The 19,175-nt window shown below is 37.2% G+C and overlaps 1 protein-coding gene across 8 annotated transcripts in view; it reads right to left on the reverse strand.

Annotated features, from left to right (window-relative positions):
- Positions 1-1,424: 1,424 nt before the first annotated feature.
- Positions 1,425-19,175, reverse strand: part of NFIB (nuclear factor I B) — a 234,883-nt gene continuing 217,132 nt past the window's right edge. For all 8 annotated transcript variants that reach the window (XM_082657076.1, XM_082657075.1, XM_082657074.1 and 5 more), the window contains one exon: positions 1,425-7,101. In XM_082657076.1, coding sequence (XP_082513202.1) covers positions 6,972-7,101 — 130 coding nt within the window. In that variant the 3' untranslated portion in view covers positions 1,425-6,971. The remainder of the gene's footprint in view (positions 7,102-19,175) is intronic.

A 19,175-nucleotide genomic window follows, 5' to 3' on the forward strand; every position in this document is an offset into this window, starting at 1 on the left:
CTGTGCATAAGGAACATCGACCCTGCTCGCACTGAAAAGTAGCACCGCTTCTTGGAAACCTAAGATGCTTCTCCTTTTCAGGCATTGGGAGAAAGAAATTCTTCTCCTCCAGTACTCACAAAACCACTAAACCCACAGCCACAGGGTGGCCCCAGGACTTACCTTTTCTGTTGAGTGTGTGTGTTTGAGGCCCTTGTGGTTTTTCAGTCGAGGAGACCACAGTCCAGTCATCCCGAGCACACGTTACATCTTCACCTCATTGCTGAAAGGCCTTTCTCAGAGAGTGGGGGGCTGAAATTCTAGATCTGCACTTGCATTTCTACTGTCATTGTTTAGAGAGTTTGGGAGGACGATACGTAGTAGGAATTGCAAGAAGGGTTTAAACATCCACACGTGCCCAGTGCAATTGGAAGTACCGAACTGAAATAGTAACCATCCCAGATGCTAAGAAATTAAACCCATGCTACAAAATTCCCAGATGGAAGGACCAAGATCCACTTCCAAGATATACTGACCCCAACGCTAACGTAGGAAGAGCGGCGGGAAGAGGTGGAGGAGGAAAATAAAACATGAGGCCAGAGTCTGTAGCATAGCTCATTTTATTGTTTAAACAGTTTTTGCATAGGAAATATATCTGCTTCCAGTAATTGACTGCAGTATGAGCAGCTGCTAGCAGTATAGGCTGGATATAACAGTAACAATCACATTAAGTCAAGCTTGATTTACACCAGTTTAAAACTTGTGGCAATTGAGTTCATTTGCAACCCACAAAAAGTACCCAAAGAACATTATCCTCCAACCGGGCACAATAAAACCTTCGCTAACATTCTGGCCCAGTCTGGGGCTGATCCCAGAGGTCTGAACGCCAGAAATTAAGTAACTGTCATATAATACATCCTACTGCTAAAGGTTTGTTACACGGAGATTGTGCATGTGCCTCCTTTTTGAAAAAATTTAATTAAAATACAAGGTTCTGTATTTATGGCCCATGAGGACAAAAATGCCAAAAGTTTTAAAATGGATCAACCCTGGTGTGTAGCTAGCAAGCAATAACTGACTACTCGTCACCTACAGTTGTACTAAATGTATCTAAAGAAACACACAGTCCTACAAAAGTTGTTCTCAGAGAAATATCATTGAGGTGAGGGCACCTCTTCCCAGGATGCTAAAAGTTCTATGTGATATAAGCACAAATTAACAGCTTGATGAAGACATAATCTAATGCAGCTTTGAGAAGCCTATGCCTGGGATGGAGTTACCCCTCACATTCTACAATGTTGTAGAGATTTTTTTTTTTTTTCCAAGAAAATGTCATTTGAAACATATTTACAACTGAACTCAACAGAGACTGTGAAATTGAACAGGCACTGCTCATTTGTTTGAGTTTTTTGGTAAACATTTTGCTGGTTTTTTTTTTTGTTTGTTTCTTTCTCGTTTTGCATCAACTTTTTTTCAGTCCATGCAACTTCAATGCCCTCGATGAAGAATGCATAATAAGCCATACTTCTTAAAAAAAAAAAAAAAAGACTTCCTTCTGCATAAAGAGATATATTTGCCACATCAGTCCCTGTAGCACAGTTTTCAAAACCATTCTGTCAAAAATACAGTAATACAAGACTGGCTTTAGTGTCACCAGCTCACACTGCCTTGTGTGTATGTAGGCCACCATTTGTTACTGGTACTGTATCATGCAATAAAAGTTATCAGAGGCTGGGGCTGGCGTGCTCATAGGCTAGTGGCACTGAAGCGTTTTCACAATCTCAACAATTTGAATTGCAACACACAGATATTTCTAAAGAGTCTTAACTAGTGAACCCTTTTATTATTAAAAAAAAACAAAAAAAACAAAACTACTTACAACCATTGAAGAAAGAATTGCAACAACAACAAAAAAATGTAAAAATTGACCGTCTCCAACTTGTCCCCTTTGACTATATGAACAATGTCACCAACAGATCTGTGGCACGGACACAGTACAAAGAGTTGTCATGGCAATGAGTTTGGCTGATGCAAAGGTCATTGTGCAGGGTCAAAGGGCAAAAATCAGTGGTCCATGTTACCCCCCAACTGCAGTGCTCCACCCCACCCACACAATTTTTAAGGAATTAGAAAAAAACAGGGGAACTACCAGAAAGTGCAAAATATGAAGAAGGCAGCTTTCAGCTCCTTCAGCATGGAGTAGAACATTCAATTTTGAGCTTTTACAGTTGGACTTGAATAGCCTGCACATTTAAGAAAAAAAAAGTTTGCAATAGAAACCCAATTTTTTAAAGTCCAGGAAGCATGCAGCTGGTTAATGTTAACCAAAGACCTTGACAGGAACATGTAAACTATACTGAATGTCATGCTTGGGGCCTATCTGCCAGCAATATTGTAGAGTTGTTTCATTACAAATGAATACTGTACACTGAATATGGGATAACTTTCTGCAGCCTTCGTTTCACACGGTACATAGAGTTTGAATCTAGGTAAAGAACACATGTCCTGGTGTCACACCGCTGAAGATGTCCCTGTGCAATCTCTTTTGTTGAGTCCTTATGAAGCTACAAGTCACAAATCCAAGATTCTGCTCCCTGAGGACACGTTATGTGAGACATAGCACGGTTTTGTCATTTTCTGCCTATCCTGAATGCTCTGTGAAACAACCTTAAATACCATCACGTAACAATCACAAAAACTTTTGCTAAAGGCCGTATATACTAATAAAAAGACAGTGGTGCTTCCGACATTCTGAAATGCTCTGAAAACCAACTTTTCCAATACTAAATACAACAAAATAACCTTCATAAAATATAACTTTTCTCCATTTACACTTTTTTAAAGGATTAGTATCCTATGCTTTTCAAGCACAGGAATCTGTGAAATAACTCCTAACATGGACAGATTTTTTTTTTTTTAATACATAACTTAAGAGCCTGGAGAGTTTTAACTCAAGTCCAGTCTCCAAACAAGGAATATTCTTGTTTACTTTAAAAATGGAAACAACATATAGTTCCATTATAATTGTTAAAAAGTTAGCTTTACAAACATGGGAATTTTAATTTAAAAAAAAATTCTTAACAAAACTATACAGTGTACAAATTACTGTCTACAAGGTAGGCGGTTCATGAAGAAGACCTTTCGCTCTTCTTGCTACTCGCAGCTTCACAGATTCATTCACATATTTTTTTTTTAATGGAGCTGCCCACCCGAACATTACCCCATAACTATATTGCTATAATTAAGATTTTTGCCATGTCTTTATGTACAGTCTCCTTCACTGCCTTTTTCTTTTTTCTCCTTAGACAAGCCTCAAACGCTCATGTCACTCCAGAGGAAACACTTCAGAGGCACTGTGAGGGGTGGGCTGCAAAGCAACGCAGGGAAAGCTGAACAGTGCCGCGGAGCCGGGGCTGGAGACGCCACCCCCTACTGATGCCCTTGGGTGACCTTCACCATCCTGTAGCTCTGCAGTTCTGGGGAGGGGAGGGGCGTGCAAGACCTGCAAGGGGGGGGGGGCCCTTAGTCACAAGATACTTCCTGGTAAAAAGAGGAGGAGGCCGAAATGGATTTGAGATTATATAGAGAGTAGTATCTTTTTAAGAGTTTTATCTCAAAAGGAAAGGAGAAAAAAAAATGATTAAAAAAAAAAAAAGCAACACTTGAACTAGGCCTTTGTATTCAAGAGGCAGGCAGGAATACCCACAGTGTGTAACTTATTTAGCTAGAGCTGCTCATTCACTGGCAAAAAAAAAAGAGAGCGACTCTGCTCTTAAAAAAATACTGCGTGTCCTGTGAGGTTGATTTGTTCACCTACTAGGTTGAAGAGCTTGGCTGAGATGATCTGTTTTCCACCAGGGCAAGTCATCACAGAAATGACTGGACTTCCTTTTGAACTTGCGCTCCTGCTGTGCTTTTCAGCATTGGGGCTATCAAACTGAATGGGCTAATCAAACACAATTCTCAGGCCCATAAGCATTGTTCTAAAGTATTCATTATTAAATGATATGCTGTGAGAACAATAGACAGTTTATTTTATTAGGCCATGGCCTGGGGGAAGGGGGTCGGGGGCTCCTCAGGACAGCCCACCATGTGTCACTAATTCTAAAAGATTTTCCCCCTGGTAATGAATTCCCTCAATGGGACTGGGTGGGGCGGGGGGGGGGGGGGCAGGCAGTGGGGCAGAGTAAAGTAGAACCAGCCTCCATTCACCCTCTAGCCCTCCGGGGAAATTAAATCCAATATATACTTGAGGTACCATCCCTTAAAAAAGAAATCCCATCAGCATCTGATGGGCTTAATTCATCCACAGGAAAATTCATTTCTAAAAATTCTCTATTTCCCTTCTAGTCTGGTTCTCTGTTTAAAAAGGGCAGGTAAAATGAAAACTTAAGACTTATTATTTTTGTTCCTTAAAAACTGAACTTTGATTTTAATCTAGAAGTCCGAATACATGTAATAATAGCCCTCTGTTCAATCTCCTGGATATTAAAAAAAATTTCCAAGCGCACTACCGTCCGTTTGAAGTAGTGAGTCCCAGGTAAATCACAGACTAACATTCATGAAATGAAGAAATGGGGAAGGAAAGTGGTGGGGAAAGGATGCGGGAGCACCCCCTCCAGCAGGATGGCATAGTTTAGAGGAGAAAGTATGCTCAGCCCCGAAGTTGAAACATCTGCTAGATATACTTTTCAACGACTATCTTTGCTAACTATGAGACAGGCTCACTCTCCACTGTGGATCCGGAACTTTCAAGAAAAACGACCACGCCCCCCCTAAAAAAGATAAGACCGTTTGTTTTAAGCCAAGTCTGCCTCCAGGTGAATTGGTTGTGTTTGCTTGCTCTTACTCTGTTGCTATGAAAAGCAGAAAGGAGTTCCGCTTGCACCCCAGGTGGGGAGTTTGAGAGGGAAACCTGTGAAGTTGAAGTTTCTCACAGTAGGCAGAACAGTCGCTGTGCAGCCCAGGCCCATCTCAGGGTGCACGGCTTCACAGCTACACTGTAAAGTGTTAAAAATCCTCCCACCCACCCCAGAATATATATATATGTATATTAAAAAAAATCCCCTGTCCATCTCTCAGTACACAAAAGGACCTCATCACACTGCAAAAATAGCAGTACCCACTTTGGTCAATTAAAACAAACAAACAAAAAAAAAGCATACATTATTTTTTTTTTAAATCTGTGTACTTACCTATAATAACCAATACAGCTAAAAGCACTACCTACATAGGCAAAACTTGGTATTGCATAATTCGTATAAATTTGAAATCCCTCCCCCCCAAATATTAATTGGAAGATGAAAAACATGAAAGGTTAATAGAAAAAACACCAAAATACTGAAAATATTGCTGGTCGATTACAATTTTTAAGCGGCAACTATACACAGCCATGATATGCTTTATAAATGTGAGATAAAGGTATAACTGTCTAAAAAATCCATGATGTCACACATTTTTCTTCGTCTGGAGTACAAAATATTTTGTCATAAAAATGGTAAAGATTTAAAATGATAATAAATGCAGCAAAACAAGTGTAGTGATGTCACTTTTTTGTGTTTTTTTGTGTTTTTTTTTGTTTTTTAGATTTCAAGGCAAGGCACGTAATGTGGACATTATATCTTCGTGCAAATTAGGATTACTGGAAAGAGTATTTTTAATTAAAATTTTAAGAGACATAGAGGCAAAAATGTGTCTGCCCATGCACACCACAGATCTGTCAATACAAGAAATTTGTTGAACAAGGCTAATGTCTGAAAGCACCATGCAAGTATTCAGCACCCTGATTACATCTGTTTTCTCAAGAGTGCATTTTTATATCCTACACCCTGGCGTTCCCAGTTTGTAAACTATAAGCTTTACCCTTGTGACATGGATTTGCCTGCCTCTTTGTCTCTAGAATGCAGATTTTATAGAACCTTTTGTACACCCTATGGGTTCTTGATGCAACCAGTAATTTTAAATAAATAAATTCTACCTCCAAGGAGGCTGCAGCTAAACCAACATAAGTGCTGTGTTTTCATTAATTTTTTTTTTCCTCAAGCACATGATTTGTCTTGATTTAATGCCTTTTTACTGCCCTCAAAAACTGAGGGGAAAATAAATTCGTTCAAAATTATTTTAAATTCTTTTTAATCCCCTCAATTTAGAGTCCAAGGGCTGAAGGACTTATAATCATGATTCCCCTTTAGATATAAATTTATAAATTGCACTTGCCTCTGTTAAGTGTTTCTTTTGTGGGGAAACTATTATATTAATTTTTACTGTTGCATGCAGAGATAACACTTCACCTACATAGAGGCATTTCTTCCATAGAGCCTTTGTGTTCAAACTGTTTTTTTTTTCCTTTTTTCTTTTTCTTTTTTTTTTCTTTTTTTCTTTTTTTTTTCTTTTTTTTTTTAAGATTTCAAACTGGGTTACACACTGGAAAAGGCTGGGTTAAGGGCCAAAATTTAATAAATCTGTACTGATAACTAAAGGCTACAGAGATTTCATATATATTTTTTTTAACTTTTAGAAATCAGAGTGCTTATAAAATGGCTGGCTCATGGCTCTGTCACCCAGCACTTCTGATGCCGCCTCCTAGCCTTAGTTGGTGAGATAACCAGGAATAGTGATTCCATGCGTAAACAACAAGAATACTAAACCAATAAAACTAGCTTATCATGCAAATATTAAGGCATCTAGAAAGTCAGTTAAAATATATTGTCATAGAGACAGAACATCTATTTCCCAGCGGACTTCATGTAACAAAGGCTACTTTGCAGGGGCTGCGATCTACCATCAGTGAAATATCATCGACCCTTTTTATGTCATTACAGTTTCAACCTTAAGGGAATTAGTGATTGTAAGTGCTGCGATTGCTGGTCTATTATCTTCTTTCTTCAGTTTCTTTCCTTTCTCCCTTTTTGTTTGTTTTGTTTTGTCCAGTCTTCTCTTTTCCTTTTTTTTTTTTTTAATTTCTTAAACTAGTGTTGTATTTCATGTTTCCCTCAGTTGCTTGTTTCTGCTTGAAGGAAAGGTTCTCCGATTATGTTCAAACCGTAATTTTGGACATTTGCCGGTAGGATGGGTGTCCTATTTGATACTTGGAAAGGAACCAAGCTAGCCCAGGTACCAGGACTGTTGGCAGGAGAGGGGCAGGAGGGAAGGAAGAGAAAAAGAAAAAATACAACGTTACTCTACAGCAATATTAGAAATATAAATTCCATAGGCATCAAATTACTACAATAGCTTTTTTCCAAATTGCAGTTTAATATGAGATACATGTGCTAAATTATAAACATTATATGTATGTAAGCTACATGGTCTATTTCTTTCACGGATGGTAAGACTAATTGTGAAAAAAACTCGAGTAAGACTCATCCATAGTTATTAAACTCTGATTGAGGATACTCTTCCTAAAATACTTGGTCTACTTTGATGTAAATATAATATGATTTTTTGTCAAAAAAAAAAAAGAGAAAGAAAAGAGCAAATCTACAACAGTGCCAACATACTTTGCAAGCAATACTCTGATCTTGTTTTAATTCACCAGCAATTGTGATGTATTTCAATTTTTCACCTGCCTATCGGTTGAATAAAATTGAAAGCCGTAATGAAAGAGATTTTTTTTTCCCTTCACAATAAGAGAAAATACATTTTTCGGAAGGCCAGTGCATAATGTGTAGTTGGAAGCTGACACCAGAAGCCAGGGCATCCCCTGTCCCTCCGCATCAGTCATGTCTCCACATCCCAGCTGCTGTGAGTTTGGGAGTCTGGAGAGCAGCCTGGGAGAAGTCCCACAGGGAGGGAGTAAGCAGAGGAGGGGCTTGCCCCTCTCCAACCAACTCTAATTTCACCGATGTTGTATTTGGGGATGTATAAAACAAAAACAGTTCAAGAAACAGTTCTCTAATTGCTACTGGCATAATCTCTCATTCAACAAGTATCATACAGAGGAAAATAACACGACACCTACGTGTCACAAAACAACCCCATAACATACATTCTGGGTATACCTAATCAGATGCATTATTTGTTCCAACATTCAACTAGGAACTAATGTCAGCTAAGTAACAGCTGCATAAATAATCATGAAACAAGAAAACATCCAACTGACAATTCCATACCCAGTTTTGTCATCGTCTGGCATGGAAATACAACTTCAATGTTTAAATTTAATTTATCCTTTAAATTTAATTTATATCCTTTTCTTTACTTTTGGAGCCATGAGGTGAGATAGATTCTACTATGGTAGGTATCAAGCTAGACACCCTCATTTTTTCATATTTAAATTCCAAAGGTACAAAAACCTTTATGGAATATTACCTTGAAGGAACAATTTTCCTACCTACTCCCTCTACCCCCCAAAAAGAAAAAGCGTGGATTAAAAAAAAAAAAGAACTTGATATGTAACTTTTTACTCTCATGACACTTTTAAACAAATAAAGAGGCTCATTATTACGTCTAGGTACATATTTCTGAGTTAATATTTTAACAGAAAAATATTCACAATGACCTTTTATGCTAAAGGGATTTTGTGATTAGAGTATGAGATCCATAATAACAAAGTCCATTTCTCTTTCTGTTCTCCATCTAATATAGTAACTGGTACATGGTAGGTGCTCAGTAAATTTTTGGATTAACAGGCAAATCAATTAAATATTCCAAATCACACCCAACTATATATTTTTTAAAAGTGTTGCTCATAATCACATAATTTCACGAGTACATTGCAATTTGGCCCCTATAATAAGAAAATAGGCATCTCTGAACTTAAAATTAGAGATGTTTAGTATCAACAAAAATTAACTATGCAGGAAAAATCATATAATACTTGAAACAAAAACTTCAAATAAAAAGATATGTCATTATAGGATAAAAAATCATAATTCTACAGAATAAAAAGTTGTTATTGAAACCTTTTCTAAGAGACTTAACTGTTTTCACATATTTCTCTCTTCCCACACACATCTTCAACAATTACTTCTGCATTTTGCACCACTGATTGGGCCACTGATTGGGAAGAGTGTTACATGATTCATCATGAAACATTTTCCCTCCACTGTCCTACCGCACTTGATTACATAGTACTTCTATATAGCACTACCTCATATCATAATAATCTGTATCTATGATTATCTTACTGAAAGGTAAGATCTCTAAAGAAAATGACCTTATCTTATCAATCCTTATTGCTGACCATAGCTGATGCTAATTATTTCTCAACAAATAAATGACAAAAATGGATCTCCATTATTTTTAACCTAAAGCAGGAAGCATGTATACAAAACAAAAAGACTAGCTCAAATTGATAATCCTTGACAGTAAAAGAAAATGTCAACGACAAGTAAATAACTTTGCAAAATTAACGAGTCCCAAATTAAATGGGCTCTAGGAAGTCATTTAGAAACTGCATATTTTAGGAAAATAAAGTGTATTTTAATGCTTGAAAATAGATGTGACTCCTTAAATGGAGAAGTCTACTGATCAATGGCAGAAAAGACAGGAATTCAGGGTTTATTTTGCAATAGCTTTCTTACTCAGTTCTTTAGAAGAGACATGTATTGTTAGTTTATGGAAAATCCTTGACAAAAATACATAGATGCTAGTGACTAACAGGACTCTTGCTGCAGAAGAGCTAACAAATTCAATTTAGATGTTTATTTAAATCTTTCAAACCTCCCATGCTACATTATGACCACGTCAAAATTGCAGTGTGTGATATATTTGTCAATACTGTTTATGAACCTTTGGGGGAAAATAAATCTCAGACATTAACACTATGCAGACCCCATATATGGGCTTACAAGTCTCTTATTGCCAATCTGGAGGTTAAATACAGAACTGTAAGGCACAGACATTTTTTAGAGCTTTTTGGTAGTCCCGTTGAAAAAAATCTGGTAAAACTAATTCAAAGATTACGATAACAGTGCAAAGAAAAATGTTTAGCCAAACAAAATAACTTAGATCATTTAATTTCTAAAAGACAATGCCTCAAATCTCATAGTTTTTCAGGTAGAAATTTAACAGTGCTTTTTACATATCAACTCTCTCTACATAAGTCAATGTCAGTGATTGCCAGCATGGATAAAATAAACACACTTTCATATTTATGTACATATACAACTAGTTACATGTAAAATGCTTAATCGTTTTAATTTCTAATAGAATGAAAATTATATGGATAACCTTATGTTCAATCCAATAATCTGTGTCTCTGTCTATTAAGAGATGAGAGTCTCTCAACTGAAAGATTTGAAAATATTCAAAGTCAAATTAAGCTACTTCAGCAATATATCTTCAAACACTCATTTACTTGGTCTTCATTACATTTTTCATTGCCAAATCACCTTTTTTTTTTTTTTAAGGCAAACAGAAGATGAGCATGACTGAAAGTTGAAAGCACATCTTTAAAAAATATTGGGCTTCCCTGGTGTTGCAGTGGTTGAGAGTCTGCCTGCCGATGCTGTGACACGGGTTCGTGCCCCGGTCTGGGAAGATCCCACATGCCGCGTAGCGGCTGGGCCCGTGAGCCATGGCCGCTGAGCCTGCGCGTCCGGAGCCTGTGCTCCGCAACGGGAGAGGCCACAACGGTGAGAGGCCCGCGTATCGCAAAAACAACAACAACAAAAACAAAACAAAATATATATATATATATATATACCTGCCATACTAGTAAAAAGAGAAAAGAATACAAGTACTTTGTGGAAAATCAGGCACAAAACAAAGCCCCAAATATTTTGACAATACTTTAACACAAAGCAGAATTCACCCTAGTGACTTCTACTCTATGTACGCTCTAAGTATATAATGAGATATTTCATTAAAAATAAAATAAAGTTAAATAAAAATTACAGGAAAAATTAATACATCTGATATCATGGATCATATTTTCATATGATTCTGATCAAATGTATGATGTGGCTGCCACCCCCCCCACCAAAGGAAAGAAAGAAACAAACAAATTACTTTGACCTTAAGATGCATTAATGGTAGGTGATGGGACGGCTTCATTTTATACTGATCAGACTATCTCAGAAGCATTGTGTTTCTTCTAGGCATCGCTCTTCAAGAGAAACAAACTCTATGGCATTTCTTTGGTGAAGAAACTCACCAAATCATGTCATTTGAGGAACATTAAACGGAAACAGGGAAGACATGATAGTTGAGTTGAAAAGAAACATAGACTTGTTCCATACGGTTCAGGTAGACAGAATTAGCGTAAAGGCAGAAACTTCCAGAAGATACCATGCTGAGGGCCTACTATGAACAAGGTGCTATCTTGGGCGTTTTACATATGCTATGTCACTTAATTTTCTCAATGAACTCTTGAAATTGCCATCATTATCCCCTTTTCACAGATGAGAAAGTTGAGGCTTAAACTCATCCAAAGTTACCCACCTAGATCTCAGATATGAATCAGTTCTGATTCCCATGGCCATTTAACTATTATACTGCTTCCCTGGGAAGTTAGACATTGACCAAACATTCAAAAGAACTTATGAACAGAGTTTTCTGAAGGCAAAATGTATTTGCTTCAGGAGACAATGAATTTCCCATGCCCCACACAGCTGGCTAGTGCTGCAGCAGACTTGTGCACAGAATATGTGATCGGTCTGGGTGATCTAGCGAATATGAAATTTGTTATATCTATCTCCTTTGAAAACAAAGCTAATTGAGAGTGACGTTATGGTGAGGATTAAGGAGGAAGAAGATACCTCCTTCTTCTTTTTAAAAATGATACACTATTTATATATTTCTTAACCGGGACAAATTGGATAAAATGGCTAGTCTTTGTATCTACAAGGAGTAAAGAGACTCTGTACCTTTCAAAGAAAGAAACTGAGAAAACTCCTCTGGACAAGTCAACATTTGACTTGGTTGTGCTTTATAAAAATTATGCATTCTGTGACTGTGTATTCTAGGCCAAAAAGGGTTGGGTCCTTAGCTTTTAACTTGGTACCCACGCAAGAACCATGGCGTACCAAATAAACATATATGGAGTCATAAGTTTAGTAAAGAACCAAAGTCAAAGGCTTCCTTCAACTATTTGTCCTGAAATAAAAGCTAATTGAAAAATGGCAAAATTCATTTATTACTAGTCTGTGTGCATCTGATAATGGGTTGGGCAACCCATTTGTCAAACATTTTATGAAATGTCAAAGTATCCAGTGTACTAATACTTTTCAGGGGAATAATCGTATCACCCACTCAGATTTTACATACTGATTTAATCATACGACTACCATATTTGCTTTAAAGATAGTAAGTACTCTTTTAAGAAGCTTAAAAAAATATTACGGGAATGAAGCCCCAAGAACTGTATATATTCATACGTACCTCAACTGTACCAGTAGCCACATTACTTATAGACAGCAATAAAAGTAAGCAATGGCCCAGAAAACATGGAAAATAAATTCAATAAATACCTTAAGTTAAAAGCAGGATTTGCCCTTAATTCCACTGTACCTGTTTCAAATACCCCCAAGAAGGAAAGTTTATTACTTCCTTGGCTAAACCTTTCTAATTTTGTTACTATAATATGAACACACAGGTATTAGTATCTCTCCCAAAATGCACAATAAAAAATTTTCCCTATTAATAGCTAAAATCTACCTGGAAAAACCAATCAAGGGCAGGCTAATTAAGTATTAAGTTAGAAACCATGCTGTCCTGGATGTGTGCATTTGGACTGGCGGCTTATTTCAATATAACACAAATGCTGCAGACTGTGTCTTATGAAAAAATGCTCCATCAGACCAGGGGAAGGAATATATGGGTAGTATTTAAGTACCCATATATTTAGGAATTATTACATAAATTATTATACATAAAGAATAGATCTAAGAATTCATTCATGTATTAGAACAAAGAAAATGGTACTTATTAAATATACTGGTTGCTAGCACTTACCTAGTGTGTGCATTTGCCAGGCACTGATCTATGTGCTAGACCTACTTTAAAGCTTTCAATCCTCATAACACACTTATGAGAAAAGTACCATTATTATTCTGACTTTACAGATGAGGAAACTGAAGCTTGGAAGTTGTGTCTTGCTCAACCCCTGCTGCTGTTAGATTGTAGAAGCCAGGATTTGAAATCTAGCAGCGTGGTTCTAAAACCTACATTCTTACCCACTACACTTCACCTAATCTCCCTCTTCTGTGAAACACACTACTTATATTACTAAGCAAGAATTCATATTATCCTTGAATTATACAAGAGATTCTATGAATTGAGGCCCAAATCATTTAGGCACACTGAAATTCCCAAAGAATATAACTTTTGAGTCCAAATTTCAACACAAATACCTGTATTTTATTTATCCAATTCCAGATCCTTTTCAGCTGAAGGCAATATTTACCTTTTTTGATGTACATACAGACGTGGCTGTATGTCAGTAACTTGCTTGTTGCGTTCCACTTCTGATGCAGCTAGACTAGAAGTGAAAGTGCTTTACACAGGTCTTGGGTTTCTTCAATTTATTTCCCCCATTTTTAAGTATCATTATTGCCATCGGAATGATCCTATTTGCATGCAAGATGATTCCTAATGATTATTACTATTTGTAACAATCTGTATTGGAAAGCTCCCTGGCCGGCTCTTACCTAACTGCAAAGTACTCTTGCGGGCTCTCTGAGAAACACCAAATATCATAAACTGCAGGTGTCTCAATGGAATTATTCTAACTGCAAGCAAGAGCACTTCATAGTAATGAAAGAGAAACATATCTGTTTCTTAACTAAGTAGGTAAATAGCCTGCTTTATTGCTAGCTACTCCTTGGGGACCAACGATTTTGAAAATAACATATCCAATCGGTAGGCTATCAAAGCTCATTAATTTATATTCAGTTGTTTCAGGTGGGTTTTGTTATCAGGGCATGCTGGATTGCGTGTTAACTTTACTATGTGTGAGTACTAGCATTTTCTAAATAAAATAATGGCATATGCCAGTGAAATATGTCATCCAATGAAAAGCACAGGGCAAGAAGAGCTTTTATGTATGGGGCTACTGCAGCTAATTACCTAATGTGTACATTATAATGTCTGTACTCTTTTAGTAAACAGCCCTTACAAAATCCTAGAAGACCCTTCAACAAGGCAATCTATATACTTGAAAGTAATAAAAACTTATTTCCTTAAAATGTTTACTTTAGACATAAGTAGGAAAAATACTCTTCCCCTAAACAGACCAAATTAAAAAAAAAAACCTAAAAACTGTGTTCCATACTTTTCATGTTTTTGAACTGAAAGTGGAAGATAGAGATTTACTATGAAGACGACTAATTGTAAATAAATTACGGTACACAGACGCTTATGTATCTAACAAGCTATGTAGCTGTGTGAGGTTTTAGCCAATTAAAAATATAGAATTATGAGGCTCAAAGTAGCGATTTGATCTCCTCCCACAGACTGCACCACAGCGGAGAATCCTACGTGTGGATTTCCATCCTCTTTCTCTAGTCTGTATTCCTTTCTATCCCCGGGCTCCTTTTCAGTGCTATTGTTACAAGTGCTACAGCTCCCCTTATTAGCATATGTGAGTCTTCAACAGCAGACAAAATTCCCTACAAAAATAGTGCTTCCAAATAGTGCCTTTCACTAGAGAAAATCACCCAAGGCATACCAAATTAAATAGAAATGTAAGTTTTATACAAAAGCAAAATGTGATTCTTTCCCAAATGATTTTCATTGAAAAGCAAAAATCAGTGTTATTTGCACAATTTCACCTCTAAAGGACAGAACTTTTCTGTCTCAGAATTCCTAAGCATAAAATCAAAAATGATTAAGGAACTGAACATGTTTTTATGTTATGCCTGCTACTCTGTTCACATGTGCAAAAAAACCTTCCTTCTCATAAAACAAAGATTAACAGAGGAGAGAATAATTGTAGCTGTCTGCAATTTCTGAATATTCAAAATTTGTGTTCTTCAATTTCTTGAACTTTTTCTCCTTTTGTAATTTGTCATTACGTTTATTATCACGTTTACTCATTCATATACTTTGCTATCTCAGTAAATACGACTGAAAATTCACTATATACCTCCTAACAGCACTAGCAAACATGTGAATCAAAAAGTAAGTTACTAAAGGGTGCGCTGGCCACTGACAGAGCTGATTTCTCAGGGAATTAATACATATGTAAATATGGTACTTTCCATGAAACATCTTCAAATCAAGGAGGTGTTTAATATACTTCTTTCATGGCAAAGGGTTAATCAGCAAGGTTTACATTTGGGAATTTTCGGCATCATGTTCCTCCTTCTCCCGCAGTACAGCCAAAAATCATCTGACAGGAAACGTAAGATTAAGTTTGTCCTACCTAAGCGAACAAAGAGTGCTCTGAACAGGCAGAGCGGGAACTTTTCTAATCCTGCTGGAATCTGCAGCGCTGCTCAGAAAATATCGCGGAAAAAGTTGTTTTCTCTCCTCTAACATCTTGTCTCTGGGTCATCCCATTTTGGTCCCACTGCAGATCCTGCTGCTTCTCCCATAAAGGTTAACTTAAAGCTCCAAACATAATCATGTGGAAAATGGACATTATTGATTCCTATGGTCCATTGTTCCCCTAGCCTAAGTCCCTGAAGTTCAAGTTCAATCTGGAATTACATCATGTCTGGTTTCTCCTGGTTACCAGACGGCTTGAGACGTGACCACGGCTACAGAAAAAACAAACAGCCTTCTTCACGCTTCGGCTCCCCTATCGATTCAAACGTAAACTTTTTTTCTTTCTCTCAAGTATGCTTCAAGTATGGAGCATGGTTAATTTAGAGATTAAGCTCCAAATTAGATTATCTAATGGCATCTTAATGGATTGCTGACCCATTTCCTGTGGGATGGCAGCATGCAAGTCTGGCTGGAATACAATTAATTTCTTAGGAAGTCTTCTGAAGAGTTTCCTAGATAAAAAGGAAACGCTGTGTTGTGCAAATCTTTCTTTACAAACGGAGAAAGTTAGGCAAAACTGCAACAAATCCCAATGTATTTTTCAACAGCCAGATGACAGATACTGCGTGTGTGTAAACACCAGATAAAGATCAGTTTTAAGAACGATCACATTAAAATTTTTGATTTCATAACAGGTACAAATAATTTTTAGGTAAATGGAGAAGTAATTCTTTTAAATAGAATATCCAAGTACAAAGAACAACACTACTTAGTAGCCCTGGTTCCCAAACAATGGTCATGTGCAATTTTGGCTTTTGCAACTCCCCTCCTTGAACGGGATTCTTCCGTTCATCTACCTTATCAGCATTTCTATCCTAGTCCCAGAGTGGTTCTAGGGGCCCAGAATGGTGTGTAAAAAGTTGAACATTTTGAACACACTTTAGAGCTGACAGCTGAAAAGGAAATTCAGCACTCTGAGAAGAAAGTTCTCCCCAGGAACTCCAGGAACAACCCAGCTGTTGTACCGTAGTTATGTGTCAAGATAACAAACTGAAAGCAGGAAATGCTAACCTAGTGAATTTGTAGGGATGGTCTAGGTATAACGTTGAAATACAGGTTAACTATTAGCATTACGTAAAACCCTTTAATTACATATTACCCTTATCATACATGTGCCGCATGTATACACACATATGCACATGTGTACATGCATGTACACACATACACGGCACACATATACATATATTTACATACAAACATAGTTTGCACCGCAATATTGAAAGTTATTTTGTTTAAACATTCATTCTTGAGTCGTTGAGGACATGTATCTTACAAAGAAATTTTATGGACAAAGCAGTGAAAATGGTACATGGTTGAGGACAGGGTTATGCAAACAGGCTTAGATGTATGAAATGAACGCTATTACTCCTTCTTTTTTTGCCCTCCTTCTCCTGACCAACCAGATTCAAATAATCTTTACTGGCTGCTAAATTTCTCCTGGGAAATCAAGCAACTCTCTAGAATTGCAGTAATAAACGACAATTTCTTACAAAAACACGTGTAAAGTAACTACAGAATGAAGTATTCAACTCATAGAAAGGAACTGCTAACACATGTAACATGGAAAATGGCTGATAAAAGTCTCTTCGGTGCCATTCAATTATGGCATCAGCAGAAACACAAAAATCCCTCCAATTATTTCAGTAAAATCTTCATTTATTCATTATTTCAGAGGCTGAGCAAATGGTTTGTGTAAACATATCCTTCAGTAACACACACATGTTTATTTTAGCCATCTGAAGGCTGCTGCTATGTTTATAGAAGCCATCAGACACATACAGCCACTCACTTGTGGCTTTGCCTTTTCTTGAAAGGGGTGAAGAGGGAGAAGAGGGAATGAAACAATAAATCCAGTTTCTCTTTTGCATAAAGCACTACCTCCAACGTTTTTAAATAACTTCTGTTTATGTTATTCTTGGATTGTCCTTTGGCTTTCTTGTTCATTCAATTATATTGCTCTTTCATATTTGCTAGTACAAGCTATGTTCTGGCTATAGTTTCAAGAAAGAAAGCCAGTTAGGGAGTTAACTGCTGTATTTGTTTATACCCACGTAACTCACATATGTAGCAGTGTAATTTGTCCACATCAGAGGACAAAGCACAGACACAACAGTACCCTTATGAACAACATAAGCAACTCATCATCACCTATTACCCGGCTAAGAGCTGAGCCCCTCCAGCCTCAAGCAGAAGTAAGCCCTCCACCAAGGGATTTCACTCTGGGTTGACTGCAGTACGTGACCTTTGGGTTAGAAAAAAATTCACATTTTCAAGACGCAAGCAACACACACACACACACACACACACACACACACACACACACACAAATGGCTCACAAAATTCTAAGGTCAAAACAACAGAACACCTTCAGGGTTGCAACTTAATAAGTCTGTGAAAACTTTCCAACGGAGTCAGCTTTGGTTCCGAAGAGAATGTTTATACATTGGGGGTGGGGGGCGCGTGGAGAGGGAGGAGGGTGGAGGAAGTCTTCCAGTTTTGATTATACTCACTCAGCTCCCTCAGCACTGCCATTTTCAGCCCTGAAGAAGGAGCTGCTTTGACATGGAAACACCTCTACAGAAGGATGGGCACATGGCAGAAAAGGGGGCGACCATGGACAAGTGATTATACGAAGAAGGTAACGGTAGCAAACAACAATCAAAACAAAGCAAAACCAAAACACCTTCTTTGCTTTGTCCTTTGCTACCACAAAGTCTCCGGGGATTGCCTTTTGTTCAAAACAAAAAGCAACAACCACAACCAAAATAACGTGATATTTTCTTTATTCCATTAGGACAAAGGCAAATGATTTAATTCTCTGGTTGGATAGACAGACATTTCTCATGTATTTTTAATTTATTCAGATCATTCTAAAGTTGCAGCAGTGCCCTGAAGATTTTAGATGTCTGTTATCTGCCTTAAAAGTAGTAGTGTTACAGACATTTGTGATTTCTTTTTTCAATATCTTTTCTAGGAAAAAAAAAACTACTGAGTTTCCTAAATAACTATAAGACACACACTATAAACCATGAATAAATTACGAATATGTTATGCCACAGACATGACCTATTTTATGATCAAATATGGACTCCACGTGTGCCCATTTTTGATAAGTATAGCAAAGCAAAGCAAATTCCTGTCGCATCTGAGCACGTTTACTCTGAACTGTATGATACTTGGATTTTAAGAACGGTGAGGGTCTGTATCAGTCACAGTGTGTCTGGGACTGCCCACCACAGAGATTCAATAAATACCTGTTGAATGTATGAACGTGATTCCTGCCGTTATCAATTATGTGCCCTCTGAATCATGATAAAAAGGGGAGAAACAAACCAAAAGCTACCTTCGTCAAGCTTTTTGAAGCACTAAGGCCATTCTACATATCATGATCTGCTAATCCAAAAAAATTATTTTTGAGAGAGAAAATAAAAGAAATCTTAAGTACATGAATTCCAATTTTTTTTTCTGATTATGACCTGAAACTGATGACCACACCACTTTTTCACCAAGAAGATGATTTGTAAGATGAACAATGCTCTCCTAAGAACTGAGTTTAGTCGTCATATTAATTCACTCCAATACCTGTGTTCTGTGGTGATTCACTGTCCACTCACCTTTTCCTTTTGGGGATAACAATGTTTGAGTTGAAACATCACTACAAACTAGGTACAGTTATAGTTTAAGTCTTCAATAATTTATATCCTTATTTCGCTTTAATGTACTTTAGCGATACTACCCAATTTTAGATAAGTAAATGTCAATCA

This window comes from Grampus griseus, assembly GCF_964374135.1.
Source record: "Grampus griseus genome assembly, chromosome: 6".
In the NCBI taxonomy this organism is placed as follows: domain Eukaryota; kingdom Metazoa; phylum Chordata; class Mammalia; order Artiodactyla; family Delphinidae; genus Grampus; species Grampus griseus.